General features: G+C 49.1%; 1 protein-coding gene across 1 annotated transcript in view; it reads right to left on the bottom strand.

Annotated features, from left to right (window-relative positions):
* Positions 1–26179, bottom strand: part of ADGRB1 (adhesion G protein-coupled receptor B1) — a 185375-nt gene that overhangs the window by 35842 nt on the left and 123354 nt on the right. The window contains exons 19-23 of the mRNA XM_050708982.1: positions 20751–20853; positions 16544–16694; positions 12329–12398; positions 5459–5525; positions 1144–1229 (exon numbers count right to left, since the gene is read on the bottom strand). Of these exons, the coding sequence (XP_050564939.1) occupies positions 1144–1229; positions 5459–5525; positions 12329–12398; positions 16544–16694; positions 20751–20853 (477 nt within the window). The remainder of the gene's footprint in view (positions 1–1143; positions 1230–5458; positions 5526–12328; positions 12399–16543; positions 16695–20750; positions 20854–26179) is intronic.

The following is a 26179-nucleotide window of genomic DNA, read 5'->3' as shown; positions in this document are numbered from 1 at the left end:
CGCCAACACTGCCCCCAAAACGTGAGCCTTCCCTCGTTCCTCTCCCCCTCCTCTGGCTGGATAAGAGCTTGCTTCTGCCCTCTGTTTGATGCCATCATCAACTGAACATGAATTCCAGCAGGACTCCCCGCTCCACAGCACAACCACAGCAATACTGAACCCTGTCCATGCTTTCTGCCTCCCAGAGGCAATTTTAGGGCCAGTGGGTGTTGCAGCACCACAGTGGATGCTGCAGCTTATTGTTTCTGAAGCCCTGGGGTGCTACAGGCTGACCTGTGCATTTGATTTGACTCAGAGTGTCAGCATGTCACTTGTCTTTTGCTTAGAGCACGGCATAACCCAGGGATAAAGTCTGAGCAGGCTGCAGACCCAAATAGGAACAGAGAAGGGGGCTCTCACGGTCCCAGAGCCAGTGACCGAGCAGCCGTTGGCAAAAGGGGCTGGAGGTAAAGCCAGGGGAGAGCCCTGCATGGCAGCTGCCATCCTCGCTGTAGAAGCAACTTTTCAATTTATACTAAGGCAAAACCCAGCTGCCACAAGTCCTGAGCTTGAGGATGGAGTTTAGGGTGGTGGCTATGGAGAAGATAAAAAACCTCAGGTCATATCAGATTTTTTTTTCTTGCATTACCTACCAGTCCTCCTCTATACCCATCCATCCATCCACTAATTTGTTCACCTGTACAGCCCCTAAGTACCCTTTTCTTCAAAGCACTGTGTCCCTTTGCCATCCCTCAGCCACCTGCATTAGGTGACCCTGGTGTCACACAGTCCATGCCACCCTCAGCAGTGCCATCTCTCTGACCTTCTGCTGTCTCTAGACATCGGAGAGAAGAGCCATTTGCTTTCCCTGCTCTTTGGGATCTACATCAGCTTGGGCTGAAGCTTTTTTAACAAAGAGCTGAACTTCCAGCCCTCGTCACAGTGCTGCGTCTTGGGTCTTTTGTCCCCACGCTGAATGGCAAGGCAGAGAGATTAAGCGAAGGATTTCTTTGTTTGTTTCGTTTTGGTTAAATCTGCTTTCGCTTGTTGTTTGCACTTCCACTCTTTGCATTCCTGACCTGGTTATTGATCACAACCTTGGTTGTTTTCTTTGTTTGTTTGCTTGTTTTTCATTCTTTACTTAGATGTATTGATAAGGCATACCCTGCCCGTTCCTTCAGTTTCTTATCTGTTATTCCATCTTTGGATACAAGTTTGTTAAAAACCAGAATGCCAATAACCATGTTCACCTGTTGAAAGAAAAACAACACACACATTTGTTCTCAAGTGGGTCAGGTCAAACGCAGTAGTACAGAAGGTATCTACAGGGCAGGCCGAGCCCTTTAGTTTTTCCCAAAGCTGGGTGGCATGGTCGCACCTCTGCCCCCTTTCCACCCCATCCCACCTCCCTGCCACGTGTCTGAGTCCAGGGGAGCAGAATGCAGCTGGCAGCAGATCGGAGAGGTCCCCATGGACCAGAACAAGGCTGTAAAATGCTCAGATCATTGCAGGGCTTCTTGTAGCCCAATGTAAGCTCGAGATCTAGACAGGCAAACCCAAGGCACAAAAAGAATTCTTCAGGGTGGTACAAATAGAAAGTGGTCAATGCAGGGGAGAGCGGTGGGGTGACACAGCCTAGTTTCAAAAGTGCTTTTTGGAGTCTGTGCTCCCAAAACAGCGGCTGGAATAATAATAAGGGGATGTGGTTTCCGCTCAGTGAACCACAACTGTTGCTCTCAGGTGGAGGGGTGTTGGAGCAAGTAGAAACATCAGCTGCTTGACACAGCTCATGGATTAACCACCCAGCCGATTCCCAGAAATTAGCGGGCGACTTCGTGGAGCCCTTCCTCCTGCTTTGTTAGGGTGAGAGCACAGATGTCTGCATCAAGCGGGTGTAAATACTCACAGGGAAATAGCTGTGCAGAGCTGACGTCTTGCAAAGCTGCGTTAAACTCCCCAGTGCTCCGTTCTCATTGCACTCCCTGTTGCCAGCTGCATCTGTTTTACAGCCCCCAACCAAACCCCAGCAGCCCCTGAGCATCACCCCGTTAGAGACCCGTTAGTCCCTGGGGGCACAGCTCTGATGGCGGAAAAAAAGTGACACTCTCCTGGTTTTGTTGACAAGGAGCCACGGGGTGTTGGCAGGACAAAGTACTGGTGCTCTTCTGCGTGGGGTGCTTCCAATAAAAGATTTAAGGACAAATTTAGAGATTTACAGAATCACGTGTTGGCTGAGAGCCTCGGTGAGGGTAACAGACCCTTGAGAGGTAGCCCTCAGGGACAACTCACAGAAAACACAGCCCAAGGGAAGGGAGATGGCTGCTAAGCCTCCATCTAATTGCCAAAATCATCCTCAGCACTGAGCAATCGTTCTGAGCTTGGCCTGCTGGTCTCAGCCAAGCACGACCCAGCTTTCTGATGGGGAGTCCACAGCTGGGAGTGAATGGAAGAGCTCCCACATAGCAATTATTTCCCTTTGTATCAGCTGCTGGGTGAGTGGACTACTTTCCGCAGCTGTGAGTCCAATTTCTAGAGCTCACCACGGTATTGTTTTAAGGAAACAAGGCTGGCGAGTCAGACACAGCAACTCAGCCAAGGATGAGCAGGAAAACAACCTCTGGTTATGTGCTTGAAGAGACAGCACGCTTGGAAGTCAGTGATATTTCTTCTCCATGCTGGAGGCTCCTGAGTGCATGAAGTTCCCTTCTTTAAGGTGCGGGAAAGCAGTAGAGAAGATGAGGTTAAGGTTTTGCAGGCTGGATCACTAGTAGGGCTTGAAACACTTGAGGGTGTATCCTCCATTTACAGCAGGGGAGATGATGAAGTGCAGCTCTGCAACTGCAGCTGTGCAACTGTTTTAATTAAAAAAAAGATTTTATCCAATGCACTGATCATCATGATCGATATCCCACCCTGATCCTGGCTCTGCTTCTTTTCAAAGGTGGGGATACAGGCATGGACATGCCTCTAAATATTACCACTTCCAATAACATGCAGCTTAACTTCATTTCCTGATCTCCAGAATGCCATCCAGAAGCAAAGGCACAAAGCTGAAATTCATCCCTTGAGATAAGCAGTGCCTGATAAACGACGACTCCCAGTCCTCGCTTCACCGTGAGCCTCTCCCTGCAGACACCTGCTTATTTCATCCTGTGTGTGATGAAGTGTCACCAGGGTGCTTCACCTGAGTTAGGGGTGTACAGCTGCATGCAATAGCTCTGCATTTAAGCTTGCTGAGGTTTTTAAGGCTCAAGGTTAGTATCTGGGATGTAGCAGAGAGAATAAATGCAGCTGAAGCTAAGTCAGCTGGGTGCAAAGTCATTTGGGTGTCCACATATCAAATTCTTCAGAGTTTCGGGTGAGAAAGAGCTTCTTGGCTCAGTCAGAGCCAAGTCTAACCTTGTTCTGTGCATCCCTGCCCAACAGCAGCTGTATTATCTCTGAAGTAAACCTCTCCTCAGAGCAGCACAGCTGAACATCCCTAACATAGCCCTGCAACAGCCTCTCTGTCCTCGTGCTAAGCCAGGTGCACTGCACCTCCATCACTGGCATGGTCAACCCAAAATCAGCACAAAGCCTGCACAGGAGGCAACTCAAAAAAACTTGAGGTCTTGAGGCCAGTGCAGACCTGAGAATTTTATGTTCAATCTTGTGCTCTGCTGCAAAGTCACAATGTGAATTTGGGCAACTTATCGTGCTTCTCCCAGGTTCCCATTCATAAAAAAGATGTTCAGTGCTTATCCTTCCTCTCCTTCCCAACTCTCTTGGGCATTATTTGCTTCTCATTTAGCAATGAGCCAGGTCACCTAAAAGAGGTGTAGAGGCTCCCTCTCCGGGCACTGAAGACAGCCACCTCCAGAGATGACTCCCCACCTCCTAAGACCTTCTGTACCAAGCACCATTTCCAGGTGATGACCTCCCTGCAAGGTTATTTCCTTTTCCATCTTTGAGTGAAAACAGAGCCGCTGAACGGAAGCAGGCTGCGGAAAGCTGAAGGATTACTTCCCTTGTTGTTGGCACAACAAAAGCAAAACAGGCAGGAGGCTGACTCCCTTTTCTCTGGGCACCACAACACTTCACTCCCTCCTGATTACCGCTGTCTGTTGAGCATTCAAGCTACTGAGGCAGAGCTATCTGCTATTATGTCGTGGGGCAGAGCTAGTTCGTCTGAAAGGAAACACTCAGCCACTTAATGCTGCTGTCAGTTATTCCAGCTATAAAGACTCTGACCCCATCTGCAATGTCAGGGAGAGAAATCCAGCCATCACATGCCTACAGAGATCTAAGGACTGCCTGGCCTCAACATCTGCGTATCCCCACATTATGTTGATGCTATCCAAAGGCTCAAACACACGTGGTAGCCCTATGCTAAAGAAAGACCCTAACCTACACATGCTTTGCTTTGTTACAGAGGAGGGGCAACGGATGGCTTGTTTCTTTGACATAGTGATGAAACAACAGCACCAACGTGACCCGACATGCAGTGACAGCAGTGAGAATAGATGCAACAAGAGCTTTTGTGTAGTTACTCTCCTGTAGAGCAGCTATCCCCCCTGGCACTGCATGAAACAAAAGCCTGAGCTGAAAGGAAAATTGCGAGTGTCAACAGTCCCATTCCTAGGGGACTCTCTGGTACACTTGAGCTTTAGAGGACATACAGCTCCGAAAATGCAGACTTCCACGTAGACTGGGCTCAAACATGGCGTTAACCATGTCTGTGATTGCTGCAAGAAGGACTTTTTTAGAGGACCAGCAGTTCTCAAAGCCTTTGAACCCTGACATCAAGATTTCTCATGAGCAGTGAGGCTTCAACAGCAAAGGGAGCTTGATGAAAGGCATGTCATCCGGAGTGACACCTTCAGCTCGGGTAACAACTGGCCAAGACAGGCTTTTGGGGACAGAACAGACTCCACCTGGCAGGAGGTGGTGGGACAGAGTTTGGGAACGTCCACTTTAACCACACCATCTCTTCGAACAAGAGGTAAACGCGGTGTTTGACACCCTCAGCATTGTTTCGAAGACCTCCATTTCACCTGCAAACAGGGAAGCAGCTCACGTGCGCTGCCCATCTGGGACAAATGAAGAATAAACGCTGGCTGTGGAGGCCCAGCTTGGTCTCAGAGCAACCAGTAAGAGCAGTTTTGGAAGGAGTTAATGTCACAGTTTTCCACCACCAGGCTGTACATCCGTCCAGATAGGGCAATAAAAAGGCAAAGCATTAACCAGATGCCTAGGGAACTACAGAGAGGCCAGAGGCAGAGGGCTGATAGCTGAGGCACACTAAATTTCAGACTTAACCCCATCCCAAATCACTGGCTTCTAACACTTTGTGCTTTCCTCCTGAAGGGGAAAACTATTTAAAACACAGGTAGAAGTAGAGAGGGACACTCTTGGGTTGGAAGAATGAGGGAAGCCCTGTAAGATAAAAAAAAAAAAAAAGGGGGGGGGGAGAAAAATGCGTTCAGCCAAGCTCAAATACCAAAACGACAGCAGCTGCCGGTCCCACGAAGGCGTAGAGAAGACCTCCTTCTAATGACAGCCAGCAGCTGGAAAAGGAAGAAGGAAAAGAAAGTTACCCAGTGGCCAGCATCACCAACAAAGAGGCACATGTTTTGCTGCTTCTCTCTGCCTGTGGAGTTGATAATCCATGGTAAAAAAGCCTCAGACTTTACAAGCAAGCAAGTTGTGCTTTCCTTTCCTCATGAACATGCCCTAAAGCCCAGCTGCCTGGGGGTCTGCCTGCAGAGCCAGGTTTGATTGCTGACAGAGGAGTGCATGTAAAACGCCTGCCATGCTCTGCTTCAGACCAGGTCCTGCGGTTTGCGAGCAAGATGATGCTCTTGTCGTGCTCACTTAGACAAAAAGAGTACAAACAGTGGAAATTGTCCCTCATTATTTGCTAACCAGTATGCCCCTCAGGTCTTAGGTCCAGGAGAGCAGCACGTTTCTGCTCCTAGAGCCTCCCTTTGGGCTTGCTGCCATGGGGAAATTTTGCAATGCAGGAAGAAAGTGGGATGGATGTGGATGCTCCTGAGGAGTTAGCTGAGCATGAGGCATTGTGGTGCCCCTCCCTAGAAATCATCTGGTTGCTTCTCCCTCAGCTGAGAAGGATTTCTCCTTTCTCCAGTGTCCTTGTGGGGGATTTAGGCTCTTAAATTAAAGGGTTGGTGCCTGCACAACCCAAAGTGAATCTTCTGACTAAGTCGTGGTGTATACCATGTCTGTGCTTGTCATGGTGCCAGTAGGCCTTGAGGACATTTTTAATCACTGGAGATCTAATCTACAGAGTCTAAGATGTTTTACATGCTTTTTTGTTTTTTTTACACTTCACAGTTACATTCAGCCAAATCACAGCCTGAACTCCACTGACTGCCTTCACCACATCTTCCCCACCCCAGTAACCAGAGCACCCAGCCCGGATGGAGACCTCACTGGGGAGACAAATCCCAGGGCCCAGGCAGGCAGCAGGAATAGGCCCCAAGTGTCCCCACGGGGCTCCTCCTGCCCTCTACATCCACACCGAGACTTTCAGGTTCGAACATAAAGACAGGAAGGAAAAGGAAAAGCTTTTTTTTTTTAAGGAAGAATACTTTCACTGTGGGGGTGGCCACGCAGGCTGCCCAGAGAGGTTGTGGCGTCTCCTCCTTCAAAAGCCACCAGGACGTGGGCCTGGGCACCCTGCCACAGGTGGCCCTGTGGGACCCTGTGGTCCCTTCCCACCTCTGTAACTCTGAGAGTCACATCAGCACTGGGGATGAAATCCCCATTTCACGGGGAATCCAGCATTTCCGAGGGTGGACACACAAAGCAGGCACTTTGGGGCAAGAGAAGACGTGAATTTACACTCGCAGCAGCCCCATGCTCTGACATCGCAGGGCCCTGGAGAAAATGTGCAGTGAAGTAATCCTGTTTCAACAGCAAAACTACCGTGTATTTACCAACGGGTAAGAGCAGGCAACCACAATGGAGCAAGGACTTTCTCCAAGCTCTTAACCCAGCTAACCCTGCAGTAATTCACATACGTGCCAGCACTCCCAGTGATCTCGCTTCATTCTGCATCAGGAGAAACGCTGCCTTCCAGACCCTCCCAGGAAACAAAGCCTTCCTGGAAACATTTCAGTTTTGGTGATCGACCTCCGATGATTTTGTATCAACTCTGACTTGCAAAAAACTTAATTTTTCACCTTAAAATACAGAACATTTGGGGAAAAAATAATTCAAACTGAAAATTGGAAGCAGGACATTCTGTGTATCTCCAAGGCCTGAATCTTGTTTATTTCTAAATTAAAGCCGTAAGATGGTAATTTAATCAATTCTGATTTCTTCCTGATAGCCAGTTGCTCCTTCAGAAACCGTCTGAGCAGCTGTGATAATAAAGCAAATAACCGGGATAATAAAACAAATAACCAGCTGGGGAGGGAAGGAATAGGAGCGAAGCTTTGGAGGGCTGCAAGAGCTGGAAGAAGTCTTCACGAATGCAAGGGGGAGAACCGAGGGGGCTCCTAAACCCCTGTCCTTGCCCAGCCCTTCTGCTCTGATGCTCAGAAGTCTTGAAGACTTTTTTTCCTCTTTTTTTTTTTTTTTTTTAAGATGCAGCTCACCCCAAGAAGGGAGCTGGTAGCCCTGTACTCCATTTAGTGATGAGGACACGGTGCAGGGAGGGCTCTCCGCGGGCTTTCTGAAGGCAAGTTCACACATCACCGAGCACCAGCCTCATCCTTTCTGACTGCCTGGCCTCCCTGTCACAGCTCGTAACCACAGCGTTTCCTTCCAAAGCCGTCAGAGGTGGTGGCTGACAGCAGGAGAGGGAGAAGCGGTTCTGGAGAAGGAGAACCGACAGCAAACTCCAGCAACACATGAGTCCCGGGGAGATGCCTTTAGCCTCGTCCCTGCAAGGCACAGAAATGTTTGCATGGCGTTACGAGGCTTCCCAGCACTTGCCAAGGGATCTCCCCAGAGATCTTTCAAATAACATTGCCACTGGAAGGGAGGGAGGGAGCGGTTTAGCAATGCTCAGCCACCATTTCCAAGCAGGGCTTCCCAAACTGACGGCAGCTCTTGCATCCGAGACCTCTTCACCACACATCTGATCCAGCTGAGATGCTTCTGTGGCAAAGATGTGAGGTTGGAGGGCTTTTGTCTTGGTCCTGCGAAGAGCTGACTTCCAGCAGGACCTTCTGGACTACACCCCACAGCTCTGCTGGCGATGGGTCTCGCCATGGTCATGCACAAAATTAAAGACCCCTGACGCAGCAGCCAACACCGATTTATAACTTTATAACTTCAGCCTACAGCTGGGGTTCAGGGCTGTCCCACCAGCATGTACAAATCCGTACAAAAACCTGGGGGTGACTGAAGCCCTGATGCAACGACACGTAAGGAATCCTGGAAACCAGGAGGCAGTTTGTTGAGCTTTAGAGGTCCAGAGCCAGTCTCTGGAAGTGCTCAAGGCCAGGCTGGATGGGGCTTTGGGCAGCCTGGGCTGGTGGGAGGTGTCCCTGCCCACGGCAGGGGTTGGAGCTGGATGGGCTGTAAGGTCCCTTTCACCCCAAACCCTTCCACGAGTCCATGATTCTACTCAGACATTCAGCCTAATGGTTTGAGACTTTCTTGAGACTGGAAGAACAGCCTACACCCTTCCCTTAGCTGCTCTCCAAACAATTGAAAATCATATCCAGATGAGAAAAAAGAAAAATCCCCTTGTGTCTTCCTGTCCTCACTGTAGATATAGGGTTCAAAGCATTCCAGAAGTGTCCTGAGCAATCAGGGCTTCTGGTTGAATGCCCGCTGGAGAATTGCTGCTCTGAAACCATCAGGGACACAGTCAAAACCCTGCAGTACCTATTGGGTTTTTGATTTGAAACTCTGTCTCTTCTTCCAACTTGGTGTCCCAGTCCAGCCAGCTAAAGGGTAATCCTTATATCTCCACCCTTCCCATGCTCCAAGCAGTCTCTGAGCTCTCTGATTTACGGCTCGGAGACGTGATCAAGCCTCCGACCACCACCAAGTCTCGGAGGGACAGACCTCCAGGCTGCTGCAGCTGTGCACCATTGCACTGCTACTACTGTTAGGATCCAGAAGCTGCAGGGTTGGAAGAAGTTTTGAAGGGCACTGTGAAGCCCCTCATGGTCTGTCATGTCAGCTCTCGTCCCCTCCATCACAGGGAGGGACATATTGTGGCTAACATCTCGTGTTTCCTTCTGCAAGGTGGGAACTTCATGCCTTGAAAGCCTGCCTCTGCCCATCTGAAACGCCCTGTGCATGCCCTATTCCAGCTAGAGACAAAGCTAAAAGTTCCTCTGACCTCCAGCTCCAAGCTTTGCAACCACCACACACACTCCTGCCGTGGTCACAAACCAAAATAACCCTGGGACGAGCTGAGATCCAGTTCTATATTCTGCTTATATACCTTCAGCATTAAAGAGTGTTATGTCTAGTTCCTCTATCTGAACAGCCTCAAGGTTTGGAGGTCGGCTCTGAAATTCCTGGTACATAATATTGACCAATTATTATTGAAAAACAATATTTGTTCTAGAGAAGAGCTACAACCAAGGGCCTCCCTGCACATCGATAGAGCTTTTATGCCTCCTGAACAGGAAAACAGGGACAAGTGTGACTGCGCTGGGGTGTAGGGACACCCTGTCCATCTTGGTCCACACTGATTTTTGCTTCGTGGTCTAAAATGCACCCACTAAGTTGAGCAGGGACTGCTCAACCAGTGCCTGCAGGGCCACACACGCTGCTCGGGGCAGTGCTGGGCTCAAGTGCATGTGCCTAAGTTTGCTCAAGTTACCTTTGGCTCTTGATAAAGCCAACGGCAGGAATCACAAGAAGGTGGCAGCGCTACAGATGTCTGAGCAGAGGCTATTTCCCGTGCTCGTGCTCTGCAAACCGTGGCGTTAGTGACACAGTGCGTCCCAGGAAGATTTTCCTAGTGGATTAGAGCTGGGAGCATGTGTCCGAATTCACTAAGCACCTCGTGAAGCCAACAACCCCCTGCTTCAGACACGTCTGATGAACCACAGGGGTTTGCAGAGGAAAGGGACGGACAAACTGGCTGGGGACAGGCAACAGGGGAGCCTGAGCACTTGGGTGTGCACGGAAAGAGCCTCCCTGGATTGGTTTGAGTGTGGGCTGGAAGAAGGTGTGCACGCGATGAGCAGGTGCCTGCAGGGCAAAAGAAGGTGTGACTGTATGTACACCACCAATATTGGGCAGTGGGAGAGCTCAGCTTTCAGTTCTTTGATGCTTTTGAGTCTGAGCATGATCCTTCCAAGCCAGAAAAAAAACAAAACCCAACAACAACAACAAACCCAACCACAAATCACAACAAAAAAACCCACAACCACAACCAGCACAACCTAATTAAGAGCCCCAGCACCAAGATGTGCTCTCCATGAATGTGCCTGGATGACTTTGCTGGGACTCACCGGCTTCACCACCCACTGGGCTCCAGCGTGGAAGGGAATAAAAGGACTGGATTGGACCTGCCAGGGTGCAAAGGCCCCCTGCTATTTCGGTGACAGGCACCCTGACAGCAGAGCTAAGAAATGGTGTCGCGGGCAGCCAGCCGACCTGCCAGGCAGGCAGCCTCCAGCCCCTGCACGCGAGGAGCGATGGAAGTTTAAGGGCTGGAAGGAGCCAGGGGATTAGCAACAAGAGGAGGAGAGCTGCTCTGGTTAAGGGCACCCTGGGAATGACGGAAAATCAGCACGCTGCCTCGCCAGCGTGCCAATCTGAGAGCAAAGAGGGTGTCCAGCAGGCTTTGTTGTGCCTTGATGTCCTTGTGCTGCAGGCTGGGAGAGCTTTGCCCTGGGGCAGAGAGGTGCTGACACATGTGGTCCAGGGCAGGGAGGCAGGAAAAGATCATCTGCACATTCCCTCCTTCCTCCCAAGGCTTTTTTGTGGGGTCAGTGGTCACTACAGAACTCTGTGGTGGCCCGTAAGCATTCACAGGGAAGGATCCACAAAGCTTTTTGCACCAATTCACACCAGTTTGTAAACAGGGAAGGAAGCAGAAATATTTAGAGCTTCCACCCATTACCACTCTGTAACAGGACAATCTGACCCTAAATCCCCCAATGCAAATCCCACCCAAAATGCAAACCCTGCACCGTTTGCTGGGGGTGTGCAGAATTCAGTGGAGATTCAGAAAGAGCAGGGATTGCACGTGGCGTGCTCTCCGTGAGCATACCAACCCCTCAGCTGCTGCTGGCATCTCCTGCATTTCTTAGGGGTTGTTCACGTGGGATGCAAAGAACTGGCCAGAGAGGCTCTGGACAATGATGGGATGGGATAGGGAAGGGCCTGGTCTATTGCTAGGTAAAATATCCTTTGACTGTCACTATCCGTAAAATTTCTAAGCTATTTTTTTCACAACACGGTGAAAAAATACCAATTTTTTAAAGGTTGCACTAATGCTCAGCTCTGAGTGATTCCAGCCTTGCCCTAATGTTTTTTTTTCCCTCTCCACAGCTTTATTCTGTAATTTCTATCCTGACTTCCTTCCCCCACTACAATAAAAAAAGAAGTTTCATAAAGGTAAATAAAAAAAAGGTAAAAAAAACAAACAAACTTGGTTTTCATAAAGGTAAATATCGAGCTGCTTCCAGTGTGGGATTCAGCAAACAAATTCCGATTGCTTTCAAAAACTTGGTTGGAAAAATTTATCCACATTTTGATGCCTAAATCTAAGCTGAGCTATTTGGAAAACCTGAGTCCAATCAAGCAGTCCATTACATAGATGAACACAAAAGCTGTTATTTCATTTTTAGACATCTCAAACTTCAAATATTCCACATTTTGCTCTAAAAAATAAAAATAAAATAAAATATTGTGTTTACCTAAAGATACTTAGATGAAAATGATGTAATATATGGAAGAATTAATCCCCCCATTCCCTGTGAAATCGTTTTTAAAGGAGCACACGGTCGTCGCTCAGTATCTAGCCCTGGTGGTATTCCCGTAGGGATGCTTCAGAAGCAAATGCAGACAAAATCCACGTTACAGACCGTGGCACTCTTATCCCCCTGGTGACAATGTCCCTCTCATTCAGACAAACCAAACTAGGAGGGCTGCTCCTGTTCACAAAACAAGTCCTCTCTCTGGGGACTTGGCTCTCCTAAGGTTTCCCCTGGGCATCTGGATGGGGAGGAGGGAAGCGCGCAGCATCCCGATGAGCCGAGGGCTTGAGGATGCTCCTTCCACTCCCATCACTCCTGCTTCCCTCTGCCACGGGCAGCACACGTTAATTTAGCTCCTACCTTTGCTCCTGCAGGTCAGTGACTGCATTTTGACAAGGACAGAGGGTTAGACGTGAAGGAAAAGGAAGAAAAGCCCCGGTACTCACTAGTTTGCGGTGCCGTACCCCTTGGCTTTCGTAAACCCCACGGAAATGGCAACCACCAAGGCTGGGAGCCCTAAGGAAAAGAAAACACGAGAAAATTGGTCATTGCAGCACATGTGCAGGTCTGCTCCAACTCAGGCATACAATACACCCCATTCCTTCCAGCGTTATTCTAGCACCATCTGTCCCAGCCTGGCCCCTTGGCAGAGGCTGAATTCAGGACCTTCAGAGCCAAAAGCACGAGCCCTTGTTACCTCTGCTAATGAAGTGAGTGCCATCAGCTGCAATCAGCTCGTGTCCCGCTGTGGTCTCAGCAGTTGTGTGGGAAATGATAGCACTTTCAGATGCATAGCATCAATTCCTTTTATTTTTAGGGACACTGAATAGCTGGCCAAGGATATGCCAGGCTGTTTCCTGCAGGTGGGATATCCAGGCACCACACAACCCAAAAGAGCTGGCAAGGCAGAGATTAGGAGCTATGTTTGCTCTGAATATACGAACAACCTAGGTTCAAATTTCACCCCAAATGAGACAGAGCAGGAAACTGCATTCCCCCTACCCCAAATGGGTCCCCTGTGTTCTAGGTCACGATCCATAATGGTCCCTTGAAGCACGATGGAAAAGAGCACCCAAACATCGGGTCGTTCTGCAAACCTGGGTACTTACTTTCTTGCCTGAGACCTGCTCTCCTTTCACATCCAAAAGGGGAATAAGCTAAGAGAAACCAACCAGCCTCGAGAAGACACACTTCGTTGCAGAGGATGGGCATGGTAGTCCATGGCTGGGAGGCCACGTGAAGCTCGTGGTGCACAATCCATAATTTAGGGTTTTGGGAGCTAATAATAGTATCAGCACAGGGTGAAGCTACATGTAAGACCTTAACGCTAGAATCTCCAATAAAATGAGTGTGAGGGAGGAAAATAAAGTAAACCTGCCGCTTATTGGGAAATGCTGGCCTGAAACTCCTAGAAATGTAATTAAAAGCTCTGACATGGTTGTGTGTTTGAATGCCCAGGCAGTTCTGAGCTAGCAAAAGATGTTATATCCTGCTAATAGCCTTCTGATCCATCCTATTCCTTCTTGATAAACTGCTCAAGAATCTACAGAGGAGATTGGGTACTTTTTTGGTTCACTATCCCCAGCCCAGCTCTTCTCTTTCCCTATAAAATGCCTGGATATCAGCTGGTAACATCTGGTTCCTCAGCCACCGAGGCCTCTGTGGGGCTTTTTATAGCCCTCCTCCTCACGCCACGCCACATTAAGCTGTCTCAATGCTAAAGATGGGCAAATCCCATGAGGAATTAGCAGGATCAGTAGCCAGCTGGGATTAGTGCTTCTTGACGAGACCCTAATTCCTGCGCTGTAGAGGTCACGGCAGGCAACTGCGGTTTGGAGGGCTGTCCAGACACAGCACCCAAACACTAATCCCGCTGGCAGGGTGCTTACTCGGCAGTAAAACCATCGCACGGATGATTAACCGAGAGGGTCAGCAGCCAGCTGGGTGGTGTAGGGCCAAGCTGGCTGGAACATGAAGCATTTGAGAGTCTTCAAAGAGAAGTGTTTCTCTTCCCATATGAAATTCCCAAGCACAGCTCACGTTTGAGCAACCTGAACCGATGGGTAGGGGTTGAGGGATGTCCAGTGGGTTAAGGTATGTCTCTTTTTTGGGTTTTCTTCTTAATCAACTCTTGCCCCTCTCGCCAAGCTTCCTTCACACCTACAGACCGGGTATCCCAGCCGTATCATCTGCATGGTGCTCGGTACAACGCCGTCGGCATGGCACCCCATGGCAAGCACCCCATGAAGGCATCAGGGAAAGGGCTCTTTTGGGGAGTCGATCATCGATGTGAGAGGCCCCGCTGGAAAGAGGAAAATTGGCCGAGACTCTGCCAAAAATAGCAGCATGTTCTTCGCAAAGTGCTTCTCCGGGACGTGACAATTATGCAGAAAGGCACATTTGGGCTGTGAACTCGTCAGCTTTCAGGGACTGGGTAGGAAGGAGCCCCAGCTTGTGCTGAAAATGAAGTTGCACAAGCTGTGTTTGCTGGAGGAGGTAGCCACACCAAGGCAGCTGAGCCAACGAGCATTGCAATGAGGGCTGCTGAACTCCTCTGCCTTGGGAGAGAGGTAAAGTGAATGTCTAACCACAGCTGCATATGATTAGATTAAAAAGAAATAAATCCAAGCATTATCAAAACATCTTCTAATCGATTCTTGGCTATCTGAAAGAAATCTGCTTCTCACTGGTCTGTCCCTGTAGGCAGCCACTCGTGCTACACAGTCAAAAAGCGAGTGTTATCATCCTAACTCCCCGAGAAACCCGATTTGAAGAGTTTCATTCCGCCAGGCCAGCAGGAGAACTGTGCCATGCGATCACCATGTCCCACTAAAAAAAAAGGTCGTTTTATAACAATGACTACCAAGAGCCACAACTGTTACGAACAACTGCAGACCCACTCGGAGCCTCAGCCAGGGCTACATTAAAAATCCATTTGAAGCCCCGACATGATCCTAAGAGGACTAACCAAATTATTCCTTCTTTACCGGGACTTGATGTTCTGATGGAATTGTTTCTAGGGAACAATTTGCCCATCTAAATAACTTAAAATTGTTCTAATTGCTAAAAGCTCTTTGCTGGAAAGGCGAAGTTGCTTCCCCAAGAGAAGAAGAGAAAAACTGGGAATAAATCTCAGTGCTGATGAAAACCACGGTGGCTTCAATGAGCTACAGCTGCCAGCAGCTGAGAACTTGGCAGAGATCTAGAACAAGGGCTTAGAAAAATGTTAATAAGCAAAGGGGCGAAAGGGGGAGAATCAGCTCATGAATTGTGCTAATTATTTCAGATTATGCTCTTTAAAACATATTTTCAGCCTCTTCCCTCTTAGAGGCGCCATTAATCCCAGCTGAAGCCAAGCAGGATGCTAAATATCTGGAATTCCCTTGCTGCCTTAACAGGCAAGAGTGTTCTTCACTTCGTGTCCTAACCTATTCCAAATGTTATTATGCATCATTTATCAGCCACTGCTTCCTAGCCCAGGAATAACTACATTTCACTAACACTGCAAATTATGCTTCTACACATGTAGGCTATTTTTTAAAAAAATCTGTACAGATTACAATTGTGGATGTCGCTCGCCCAAAATTCCCTTGACTAACACTCCCATCTGTCCCAGTGTATATAAATCAGATATGAAAAAAATCCCTTTTATTACCTAAAGAAACTATCACTCTCTTGCATCCGATGTGCCTGATGCTCCTTGAGTCAAACAGCTTGTGCTTGAACACATGCACCAACCCCGAAAGCACCCGCAGCCCGTGTTTTTCACGTGTGTGCTGATGGGTTTGGGTTCCACGCAAGCCCTCTTTTTCAGTCCCACAATTTATTTGGTCTCCTAAGCAAAAGCCAGGGGTGAAAACTTCAAGGGATGCAGGTGCTGCAAGGAGTATGGCTCCTGATGTACCAGAATAAATCACATCAGGGCCCTTGGTAAGCATCGCTAATATCTTGCCTGGGGTGAAATGCTTGACTCCAGCAGTCAAATGAGCCCCTAATACAGCTCAGGAGCTCAGTGCTTTCTCTCTCTCTCTCTTTTTTTTTTTTCCTGCTTGCTTTTGAGCAACTTTTTGTTCAGTCACTGCTTTCCAACACAAGCTTGTCATCGCTTTGAAAGCCCAGGTTATGGGCTTGCGTTTGTTTTCTCCTACAGAATGCATCGTTTAAGGCTAATAAATTAAACATACGGAAGAGGCAGAGGGAGGAAAATTAGTTACAAGCATCTGCACCGGTCTCAGAGTTTATTTGTCTATGCAAGGCCCTGCTGCCATGGAGACGGGATTTCAGAGCTCGCTTCTCCCCGGGTTGCACACGGAAGGAGGCAGAGAGAGAGAAATAAGAGAGAGAAAGCAAAAGAGACCCAAAGGCAGGAGAAATTCCCCCTGTACACCCTTCGGATACACAGCCCCCTCCCAGCCCATCTCTCTTTTGTCACCCTGGGCCGGATGGGGCAGTAGGTTGGACTCATTTTTCACCATCTCAGCTTTGCTCATTTTTAACCATCCCAGCCCTTCTCGGCACCCCCAGAGGTGTCAAGCCCCTTGTGCCGAGCGTTCTGCAGAGCCTCGGTCCTTCTTGTGGGCTTTACACTCTCTGCTCTGCATCCCAGGATGGGAAAATTATTATTTTTTTTTTCTCTCCCCTGTGAGACCCACGATCCTCACCCCATCCGAGGCACAAGAAGCGCTTGCGGATGATGCGGTTCCGTAACCGGCCCGTCACGGCCATGTAGGACTGCCAGGCCTCGGTCAGCACCCAGCAGAAAGAGGAGAGGAAGAAGAAGTGCAAGAAAGCCGCCACCAGCGTGCATATCACCTGGAGAGAGGAGGAAAGGAGGACACGTGAGAGGAGAGAGGAGAGCGGCAGGCAGAGGGGGGCTGCTTCCAAACCAGGCTCTGGAAGGAAAGGTCACAGGGATCAGCAAAGGAAAGGACATTTCGGGAGGACGGAGCCTCCCCCTCTAGCTTTGACCTAGCTCGGGGCTTAAGCGTTTGCCTCAAATCAAAGCACTGCTCAGAAACTGGTTGCTCTTAAGCACGAGCTCCAAGCCCGTGGTTAATTATTTTATAGGATCACAGAATATGCCGAGTTGGAAGGGACACCATGAGAATCCAACCCCTGGCTCCACACAGGACCACCCAAAAATCACACCGTGTGTCTGAGAGCATTGTCCAGACATTTCTTGAACCCCATCAGGCTCGGTGCTGCGCCAACGTCCCTGGGGAGCCTGTCCCAGTGCCCGACCACCTCTGGCTGCAGAACCTTTCCCTAACCCCCACCCCGACCGTCCCCTGTCCCAGCTCCGTGCCCTATTTTACTGAAGTCTCAGCCCCTAGTGGTGCTGTTTGCCTGCAGCAAGACACATTCATTTCCCAGTGAGCAAACCCCCAGTGCTTTCAGAGAGGACGGAGCAGTTATTAAGGTTTGCACAGCACCGTGTCGGCGGTGCTTGGCAGTAACGAGCTCAGAGGAAGGCAAATCCGAGGGGTCCCTGCCAGGAAGGGTGGCTCTTTGCAGAGCAAATATGTTGAGCTGGGTGAAACCCTGGCTGCTAGGGGCTGGGAAGGATCCTAAGCATACGAGGTGCTGAGCTGTCCAGGGGCACGTAACTACTAGCAGAGAGGAAAAACAAAAAGCAAAGAAAAATTGCAATGAAATGACATTAAAAGAAATTTCATAACCGTGTGCTCTACCACTCGGCACGGAAATCTCTCGGAGGAAATGCAGGGAGCTCAGGCCATTTAAAATTAAACCGGGGAAAGCACCAGCGAATGCATTACGGAGAACAACCCTGTAGTGCCGGGGAGATGGGCTGGAAAGCTGACAAGCTCGTCTTTGTTTTTTTAACGCAGCAAAGCCAAATCGGTGCCGCTCCGTTAACTCTGCCAGAGCCGTGCTTCGTTTTCACCATTGGAGAATGGGAACCCATCAATGAACGTGAAACCGATGGAAATAAACTCCCAAGGAGAAGGGAGAGCAAACAGAATTTCATAAAAGTGACTCTGGATGGAAAAAAAAAATGGCTTAAGGCATTGAGGGCAGACGGGGAAGTGAAGAATTTCTCTGTTTTGAGTTATATCAGAAAACATGGACTTGGGGTTTACGGTCATTGAACCTTTCTCTTTTTTCATCCACCAGCATCTTTCAGCACAGAGCTCTTGTGCACGTCTTTGATCACGATTTTATCGGATTGCTCTCGATCCATCCACTGGCACAGCCAGGCGTTGTCAGACGCTGGGAATAAAAGTCAGGCTGTGGGTTCGTGGAGACAGGAACTGCCTTCTCGTTCCATGTTTGTGTTTGACATAGAAACCTTTGGTAGTCTGCCTACAAACGGATTCTGGATGACAGCTCTGTACAAATAACCCAGCTCAATGTGATAATTTGAAGTAATTTTCACATTTTAAAGGAATCCTCAAAATGTGTCTGCTATTCATCAGCTTACAGACCTACCTAAAACAGCTACAAGCAGGGGATGCTTTCAGGAGTGTATTTTAAGAGATTTTTATTTCAGAACATTTTTTTAAGCTAATACCACAAATGGCACTGTCAGTTTTATTGTGCTGATTTTATCCTGCACCAGCATGTTTTTTGCCCTCTTTGCCAGCAGTTTGGAGAGGAGAGAGGAGACTTCTCTGCCTTTCAGTTCTCCACCTGGAAGATACATTTTCCAAGTGTTTTTACTCAAACAGGTAATTTTGAGGGAAAAGGGAGAAGAGAGGTGGAGAACACAACAAAAAATGCACATCTCTACTAATGACTGTGAATGGACCTCGTTAAAAATCCATTAAGATCATTGAGCTGATTTTACCCAGATTTGGGAATGATAAGGGAGTCTTCCTTCTTGTTTTCCCAGTCCCCTGAAGGAGACGTGGCTGTCAAGGCCATTAGTTCTTGTTTTTCTTGAAGAGGAGAAATCAGGTTCCTTGCAGCATGTAAGCCTTCAAGATACGGTCAGTCCGTGCAGCAGTCGTTTCTTTTGTATCACATTAGTGCTGACCGTCATTTTTTAGCCTTTTCCCTTTCATCTTCAAAAAGCTTAGCGAATCTAGGCGTGGAGTCCTGCCTTTGAGGTTCCACAGATGGAAATGATGGGGGAATTTGGCATTTCCCAGAAAACTAGCCCTGCAGAAATTCTCCCAGAGTAACTACGATTAGAAATCAATCAGCAACATTTTAGGAAGCTCCATTATCAATAATTGAATGTGAATAAATTCCTAACTCATACTCCTTCGTCTCTTCTCTGCAGAGTTTTCTTTCCCCGTTCCCTGCCAGAGACTGTTTACTAGATGGCTGAGCGGAAACCCAAGAATAACCTTTCTATTTCGGGTGTTTCATGCATATGTATGTGCAAAGAGCTAAGCTGCCTCGTGCAACTGCAACCAGCTTTGAATCCCCACTACCAGCTCTGATGATGAACATCCAGAGCAACGTGAAAAAAAGCACAGGGGGCAACCTGGGCTCCCAGCTGTGCTCTGAAGGGGGTGTGCGAGGGTTGAAGACATCCACCTCCAATCCTGGAGTGAAAAAGAAGAACCAAAGAGGAGGTCCAGCCACGGTTGGCCTTGTTGAGCATCCCTTAGTGTTTCTTACTATGAAAAGCTGCTCCTAGCACATGCTTGGGGTTGCAAGGAAAGCCCAGGGAAAGTGAATGCAAAGCTGACCTCATCTTTTCCCCACCTCTTGCCCCCAAAAAAAGCACGGTGGCAAGGAAAGGCAGCTCTGCTTTGCAAAGATAGTTTCTGAAGGGTTTAATAGCAACAGGGCTGGCTGGCTGCGTCTCCCTACACTTTCCTACCCACATGTGGCTCAAGCAGCTGTAAAGCTTCCTTTAAAACACAACCCAGCCCTGACCCGAAGGGTCTTCCATAGCAATGAGGCTTTGTGATTCATTAAAGCCTGGGGCTGCTCTGCAGAAACGCTTCCAAAAGTGACAGCATGCTGGCTGTCAAAGTAGCGACTCGAAAAACAAAACCTGGCTGGTCACTGGTTGCTGTTAATTAAAAACTCGATTCTGATTTCTGATTGCGATTTCAGCAGCAGGATGAGCTGGAAAACATTTCTGGCCTCAGTTTCCTGCGCAGAGAAGTTCGGATGGTTGGAGCACTTGGGGAGGGAGGAAGATGTACAACAGGAAAATATTAATGACGAGCCGAGATTGGGTATGCCAGCTGCCAGCAGAGAAAGTGCTTTAGCTGGAGAAAAGTCATCCAGGCAACACAACACCTCTCCATCTGGATCTCCGACGCAATGAGGCATGTACCCAGCCATCATCGTACAGGGCTTGAAAAACCAAATCTACTCCTTGCCCTCACTGCTGGAGCAGGACCGAGACCTGCAGTGAGTCCCTCGGTGCCCCAGGGTCCCAGAAATGTGCACAGGGTACCTGGTGACACTTCCCAACCCCAAAGTAAGGTGTTCTTGGAGGCTGCGCTGCTTAACATCTGCCGAGCGCTTTAAGCTTGAAGCATAAAAATTGCTGGAGAATTAAATGTAACGCTGAGATGCTGAGTGTTTTCGTTTTTTTTTTTTTTTTTCCCCTAGCTCAATCTGTCCTTCTTTGTCATTTTTGGAAAATAAAACGGTGAAAGCCTTGCAAATAGCCACGTTTCTTCAGCGCGCCATGTGCCAGCTACTCTAGGCAGATATTCAAAAATATCACATTGGTTTTAATCAAAGCCCCGAGGATGCTGACAAATTATCAAAGAGCGAGCGAGAGAGAAAATTGAAATCTGCCATTTAGTCGTGTCTTTGACATGTTGCTAATTAACAGACGGGGGAAAAAATGAGGAAGCGCTGCCTGGATGGATTGTTTCCGTGCTAAAGCAGGGGAAAAGCAAACAAACCAACCAAGTCCAAGGCATCGCCTACCTTGTTCCGGGTCTGGGTCTGTCCGATCAGGATGAGAGCATTGGAGGAGATGATGGAGAGGCAGAAGTTGATGAGAATGACGGAGCGCTCCGAGCGGATATACCTGCAGGAAGAGAAGAGAGAGAGGGAGATCCACCCCGTTACACCTTGCGGGAAGCTACCTCAAAAGGCATCAACCAGATGCAGGTTGTACGGGGCCAGGCTCTACTCAAGGCCACGGTAAGAGATTGCCCCCTTCCTGCGGATCTTGTGCGTTAAATGGAGCAGAACGAGGGGGAAAAGAGGAGGAGAGCTCTGCGTGGTGCTCAGCCCACAGGTCTCACAATCCTCCCCATCAGTGCTGGAGGCATGAGCATGAGTCAACAAAGTAGGGGCCAGCCTGGTCCCTAGCCTGAACCCCTCCTAAACCAGGTCCGAGTGCTGCTAAGTCTTCTTCAGCTCGGCTTACTGGAAAGGGGACTTGAAAAGGAGCTTAAAAGAAAACATACACGCAACACATGGCAAGAGTCCCAAATAAGAAGAGCCACAAGCATGCTGGCGATGAAAGCGGGTTACGAAAGCATGCACCTTCACAACAAAGTGTTTGCCATTCAGCATTCCCCTTTGTTTAACCTAAAAGCGCACCCAGAAGCGAGAAGGATTTGTGGCTTTTTTTGGTTTGTTTTCCCCAGGTGGAGAGGTTTAGCACTTCCCAAAACTAGGCCAAATATGTCACTGTGGCCGTGGGTCCGGGACATTAGGGATCCAAGCTAGAAAGCCTTCGGCACCTTGCAGGAGCGAGCCACTTGTCACTTCTGATTTGCACGGTGCAGCGCGGCATCGGCTTGCTGCTCAAGTACGTGCGTGACAATTCATTCCACCGACTGGCTACGGAGGAAGATTTCTTGGAAGGCACTTTTATGTACCTAATAAAATTAAAAGGCAATTGCAAAAGCGCAAGTCTTCAAGGATTGACTCAGGACCTGACCACACCAATCGCACACACGTGAATAATCCCAGTGATTCAGCCTGCACGCCGGATGAGTAAAGAGTAGAAACTAATGTCTCTAGAAATTAGAAACAGATCTGTTAACCAGACAGCTCATCCCTGGAGGCGAATGCAGGATTATTTCCTATATTCCGGCACATCAACTATTTATATTGATAATTTAATTTCGTTAATTAATTTCAGCAGGAATCAGTCAGCCACGCCATTTGGCTAGGTGGACGGGACTGCAGCTCTGTGCTGTGCCAGGGGGGATCCGTGCTTCAGATCGACTGGAGGCTGCGAAGCTTTGCTTTTCACTTCCACCTGAGTTTGCCCTTCAGATAAGCAGGAAGGTTGAGGATCCACTTTCCTGGATATAAAAAGTCACTGGTGTAGCCTGAACTTACATCGGCTCTGAAGGAAACCTGGTCTGTAGGTTGTTCTCCCTCTACACCCACCCCAGCCCCATAACACACTCCAAAATTCAGGCTTCCAGCTCAGCTAGAAACTGGGTTTGCTGCCTGCAAAGCAAACCTTGGGCTTCTTTCACGACCCATCTGATCAAGACTGCCCCGTTTCATCGGGCTCGATACGATGCTGTGCATCACCTGGATCCTACCCCATTTGGGGATGGGAGGTACCAAGCCATCAATCTAGCTAGGCTTTGATCGTGCGAAGCAAAACAAGCCCCAAGCTCAAGCCTATAGCCAGCAGCTCCTGGGAGACAGAAATGGACATCTGGACTCTGTCCTGGTAGGAACAGGACATGGTAAGTCTGTGTAGGAACACTGTGGTTTAGCTGGCATTAGCATGCACTTAGGAAGTCTCTCCTGGTTAAAAAAGGTAAGAAATGAACTGAGTGTAAGTGTAGTTTGTATGTGGATGTAATGGGTTAGAAACAAGGTGTTTTCAGACTTTTTTCCCCCTAAAAAGCCTTTCCTCTCTCCATGCTTCCCTTCATCCACCAAAAGCCTTCCCTGCTGCCCAGATCCCTGAACCTCCAAAAAACGAGGTGTGAGTTGGCGCCACGTAGAAGCATAATATCAGAATAAGTTAGATTGGAAGAAAACCTCTGGAGTTCAATCCTCTGCCCAAAGCAGGGCTAATTTCCAAGTCCTGTCAGGTTTCTCAGAGCCTTGTCCAATCAAGTGTCAAAAATGTGGAAGAATGGAAGTGCCACGGCCTCTTTTGGGTGGTTTATTGCAGCGTTTAACCACTCTCATGGAGGATCAGGTCTCCTTAGATCCAGTTGGATACTTTCACACTGCAACTGGTGGTCCTAGATCTTTCACTACACACCTCTGGGAGTTGTTTGACTCCTCTTTTCTGTGCCCCCTCCCTAACAACCTCCTCTTCTCCAAGACAACCAAGCCTCCTGTCCCATGTCCAGGACTGTTCATCTGTCTGTGCTGTAGCATTTCCTCAGCCCATCTCTCCAGTTTGCTGAAGTCCTTCTGAATGACGGTGCTGCTCTCCAGGGTATCAGCCACTCCTCCCATTTTGGTACCGTCCAAGAACCTGCCAAAGGGCCATTTCCCCAGCATCCAGGTTGTTAATGAAGATACTAAACGGTACTGGTCCTAGAAGCAATCCCTGACAGAAGCTGCTAGTAACCAGCTGCTGGTTAGGCTTCAAGCCTTCGACCCTTACCCTTTGATGACCACCCAGCTTTTGATCTACCTTAAAGCCACCAACTCAGCCCACAACTCCCAAGTCTGGCCACTAGGATGCTATGGGAACCTGTGTCAAAAGCCTTGGTAAGGACAAAATGTACACCGGCCACTTCTCCTCGCTGTCCATAAAACCAGTCATCCCACCTCAAAAGGAAAACGGATACAAGCTGTCCTCAAAAAATACATGCTGTCTATTCCCAATCACTTCTTGTCCACCATTTTGCCTGGAAATAGCCTTTATAACTACTTGCTCTTCAGCCTTTGCAGAGGCTGTGAGCAGGCTGACCAGGCAGTAACTCTCTGGATCCTCCTCCTTGCCCTTTTAAAAGATGGGTGTAACCCTTCTTCCAACCATCACGAACTTCCCTAGATAGTGGCTCTACAATACCAGCCAGCTCCCTCGATGTATTCCACACATACTGTTTGGAGTCATGGACTTGCAAACGTCCACTGTATGGAAATGGTCTTCAGTTCCCTCTTCCTTTGTGACGGAGAGCACTTCTTCCCCAGGTTCTGCCTCTAGATACTGGAAACTGGGTGCCTGGGGGTGAACCTTGCCAGCAGACCAAGATGAAGAAGGCACCGATTACCTTGATGCTTTCTGTGTCCTCCTCCATTAGGATACGTGCCCCATTCAACATGTCCTTGAGCCATCCTTTAGTGCCAACGTACCTACAGAAACCCTTCTTCGTGCCTCGCATGTCCCTTACCAGGTTCAAATCCAGCTGAGGTCCAACCACCCTAGTTCAATCCTGTAGCCTGACCTCACTGCCAAACATTTTCAGGCTGCCACACTTGCTGTTTCACTTGCATCTCCTCTTCTCCAGCCCAGGGATGCTCCACAGAAAGAAACCAGAATCACCACAAGGCCACCTAGCAAAAGAAGTTAGGAACTCGGAGCAGAGAGGGAAAAATGACAGGTCTCAATGCGTTTAGGCTGAGGAGACAGCTCAGTAAAGGCAGAGCTTGCAGAGTGCTGTCTCACCACCCCCTGGCAGCTACATAGGCTCTGCCTACTTATCCCAAATATGTTGTACGCAGCCACCAAAGCTGGGAAAAACTCCCTGCAAACGTAGGGAGCTTCTGCTCCGGCCCGGGTCTTGTGGGATGCAGGGAAGCCCCGTACAAACTGAGACAGATGGAGAACGTGGGAAAACCCTGCAGTCTCTCTCTCTGTCCCTACCCTGCTCCTTTCCTCTCCGCAAACACTGACTCACTGCTGCTTCTCACGGCGCATACACGCGTCCTTCTCCCCGCACTCCCTTACTCATTCCTGCTACTCCCACCGGGGCCACCTTGGCCTCTCCAGCAGCAGCAGAACTCCTGGATCGAAAGCGAGCGTTAAAAGCCCCTCGAGAGCTCGCTGGCGACCGCTAAATCAATCCTCGGCCTCGACGGGCAGGCAGGGAAAACAGCTCACGGGGCTCTCTCGGCGATACGGTGTTCAGGCAGTGCTGCCAGCGAGGAAGGTCTGTGGGGCCCCACGTGCTGACGGCGGCTGGAAGGGCCACTCGATAGCAGCATCGATCCCCGCGCCGTGCAAAGGGCACTCTGACTCCAGAGGCTGTTGAATCGCTGCTTCATTCTCGTCCAGGGATGGAAAAGCCACTGGGGCTCTTCTGAAGCATCACCGCGTCGAGATGCTGCTTGAAGGAATGGTATAGAGCTAAGCTGAAACACGGTACCAAGTCATTTCACCCCCTCTGATCCATGAGCAGTTCCTCTTCTCCTCGTTTTTTCATTTTCAATTAGTTTTCGAGTGGGAAGATCTTTTTTTTCTCTGATCTCCCCTCTTTCCCACGCAGGTGGTGGTGAACATGATCCCCACGTAGATCGTGGCTCCAGCTGTGACCTAGGACAACCGCTGCCAGGAGGTACCGAGGTCACCCCACTCCTATGTCCTATGTGTCACTGACCTCTGCCACAGCTGCTAATAAAGCCAGAGATTTCCCACCTGTAGCAGCTATTTCGCAGCCATCTGGCTACTGGGAACTGGAGTGAGGCCACCAACAGGCCACCAGAAGGCATCAGACAGAAGCGAGAGCGAATGGAGGCCGTGCCAAGCTGGCCGCATCCAAGTGATGGCTTGCAGCAAGAAGCTCACGCCGGTCACGCGGACGGCTGAGTAGGTGCCACTAAAAAACATCTTTTAGTGGGGGTTTTCAATGTGACACGGGGGGCAAATTCATTTCCTCTCTGATCCCAAAGTGGGGATCGCCTCCCTTTTACTCTGCCCCTGATTCTTTACCATGTTCCTTTTCCCTTTTATTTTTTTCCCCTTTCTTTCTTTCTGCTTCCTATGTATAAACAAATCCTAGCTGGGCAAAATTCTGGGAAAGTCTCCAGATTGTCAGCCTCAGTGAGCCTATTCATCACAAGAGGTTCATGCTCAAGCTGAGCTCGTGTATGCCTGCTCCAAATGCCTTTGTCCAGAGCTCTGAATGGGAAATTTCCTGGCCAAAGCTCCCCAGAAGAGCTGAGCTCTGCTGACTGCACTCCGCAGAAGACCAAGCAGACAGGGCACGAGGATTTTCTCCCCTGCACTGAATAAAATAAGACCACTTTGATACATCTGCTGTATTTTAGCAGCTGGAATAATACTGACTATCCCACTTCTGAGCAATCCCCCAGCTGTTGTCTGGCAGACTGTCTAACATCTAGGGCAAAACGAAGTGAAAGCCAGGAGAATGTTGGATATGATGTTCCTGAGACCATTATTAGAACAGCACATTCATGTCCAGCAGCTATGCCTAAAATAAAAAGGACACACAGAGTGCTCAGGGCTCAGC

The sequence above is a fragment of the Cygnus atratus genome, chromosome 2 (assembly GCF_013377495.2).
Source record: "Cygnus atratus isolate AKBS03 ecotype Queensland, Australia chromosome 2, CAtr_DNAZoo_HiC_assembly, whole genome shotgun sequence".
Taxonomy (NCBI): domain Eukaryota; kingdom Metazoa; phylum Chordata; class Aves; order Anseriformes; family Anatidae; genus Cygnus; species Cygnus atratus.
This window is presented reverse-complemented; position numbering and strand designations above follow the sequence as displayed.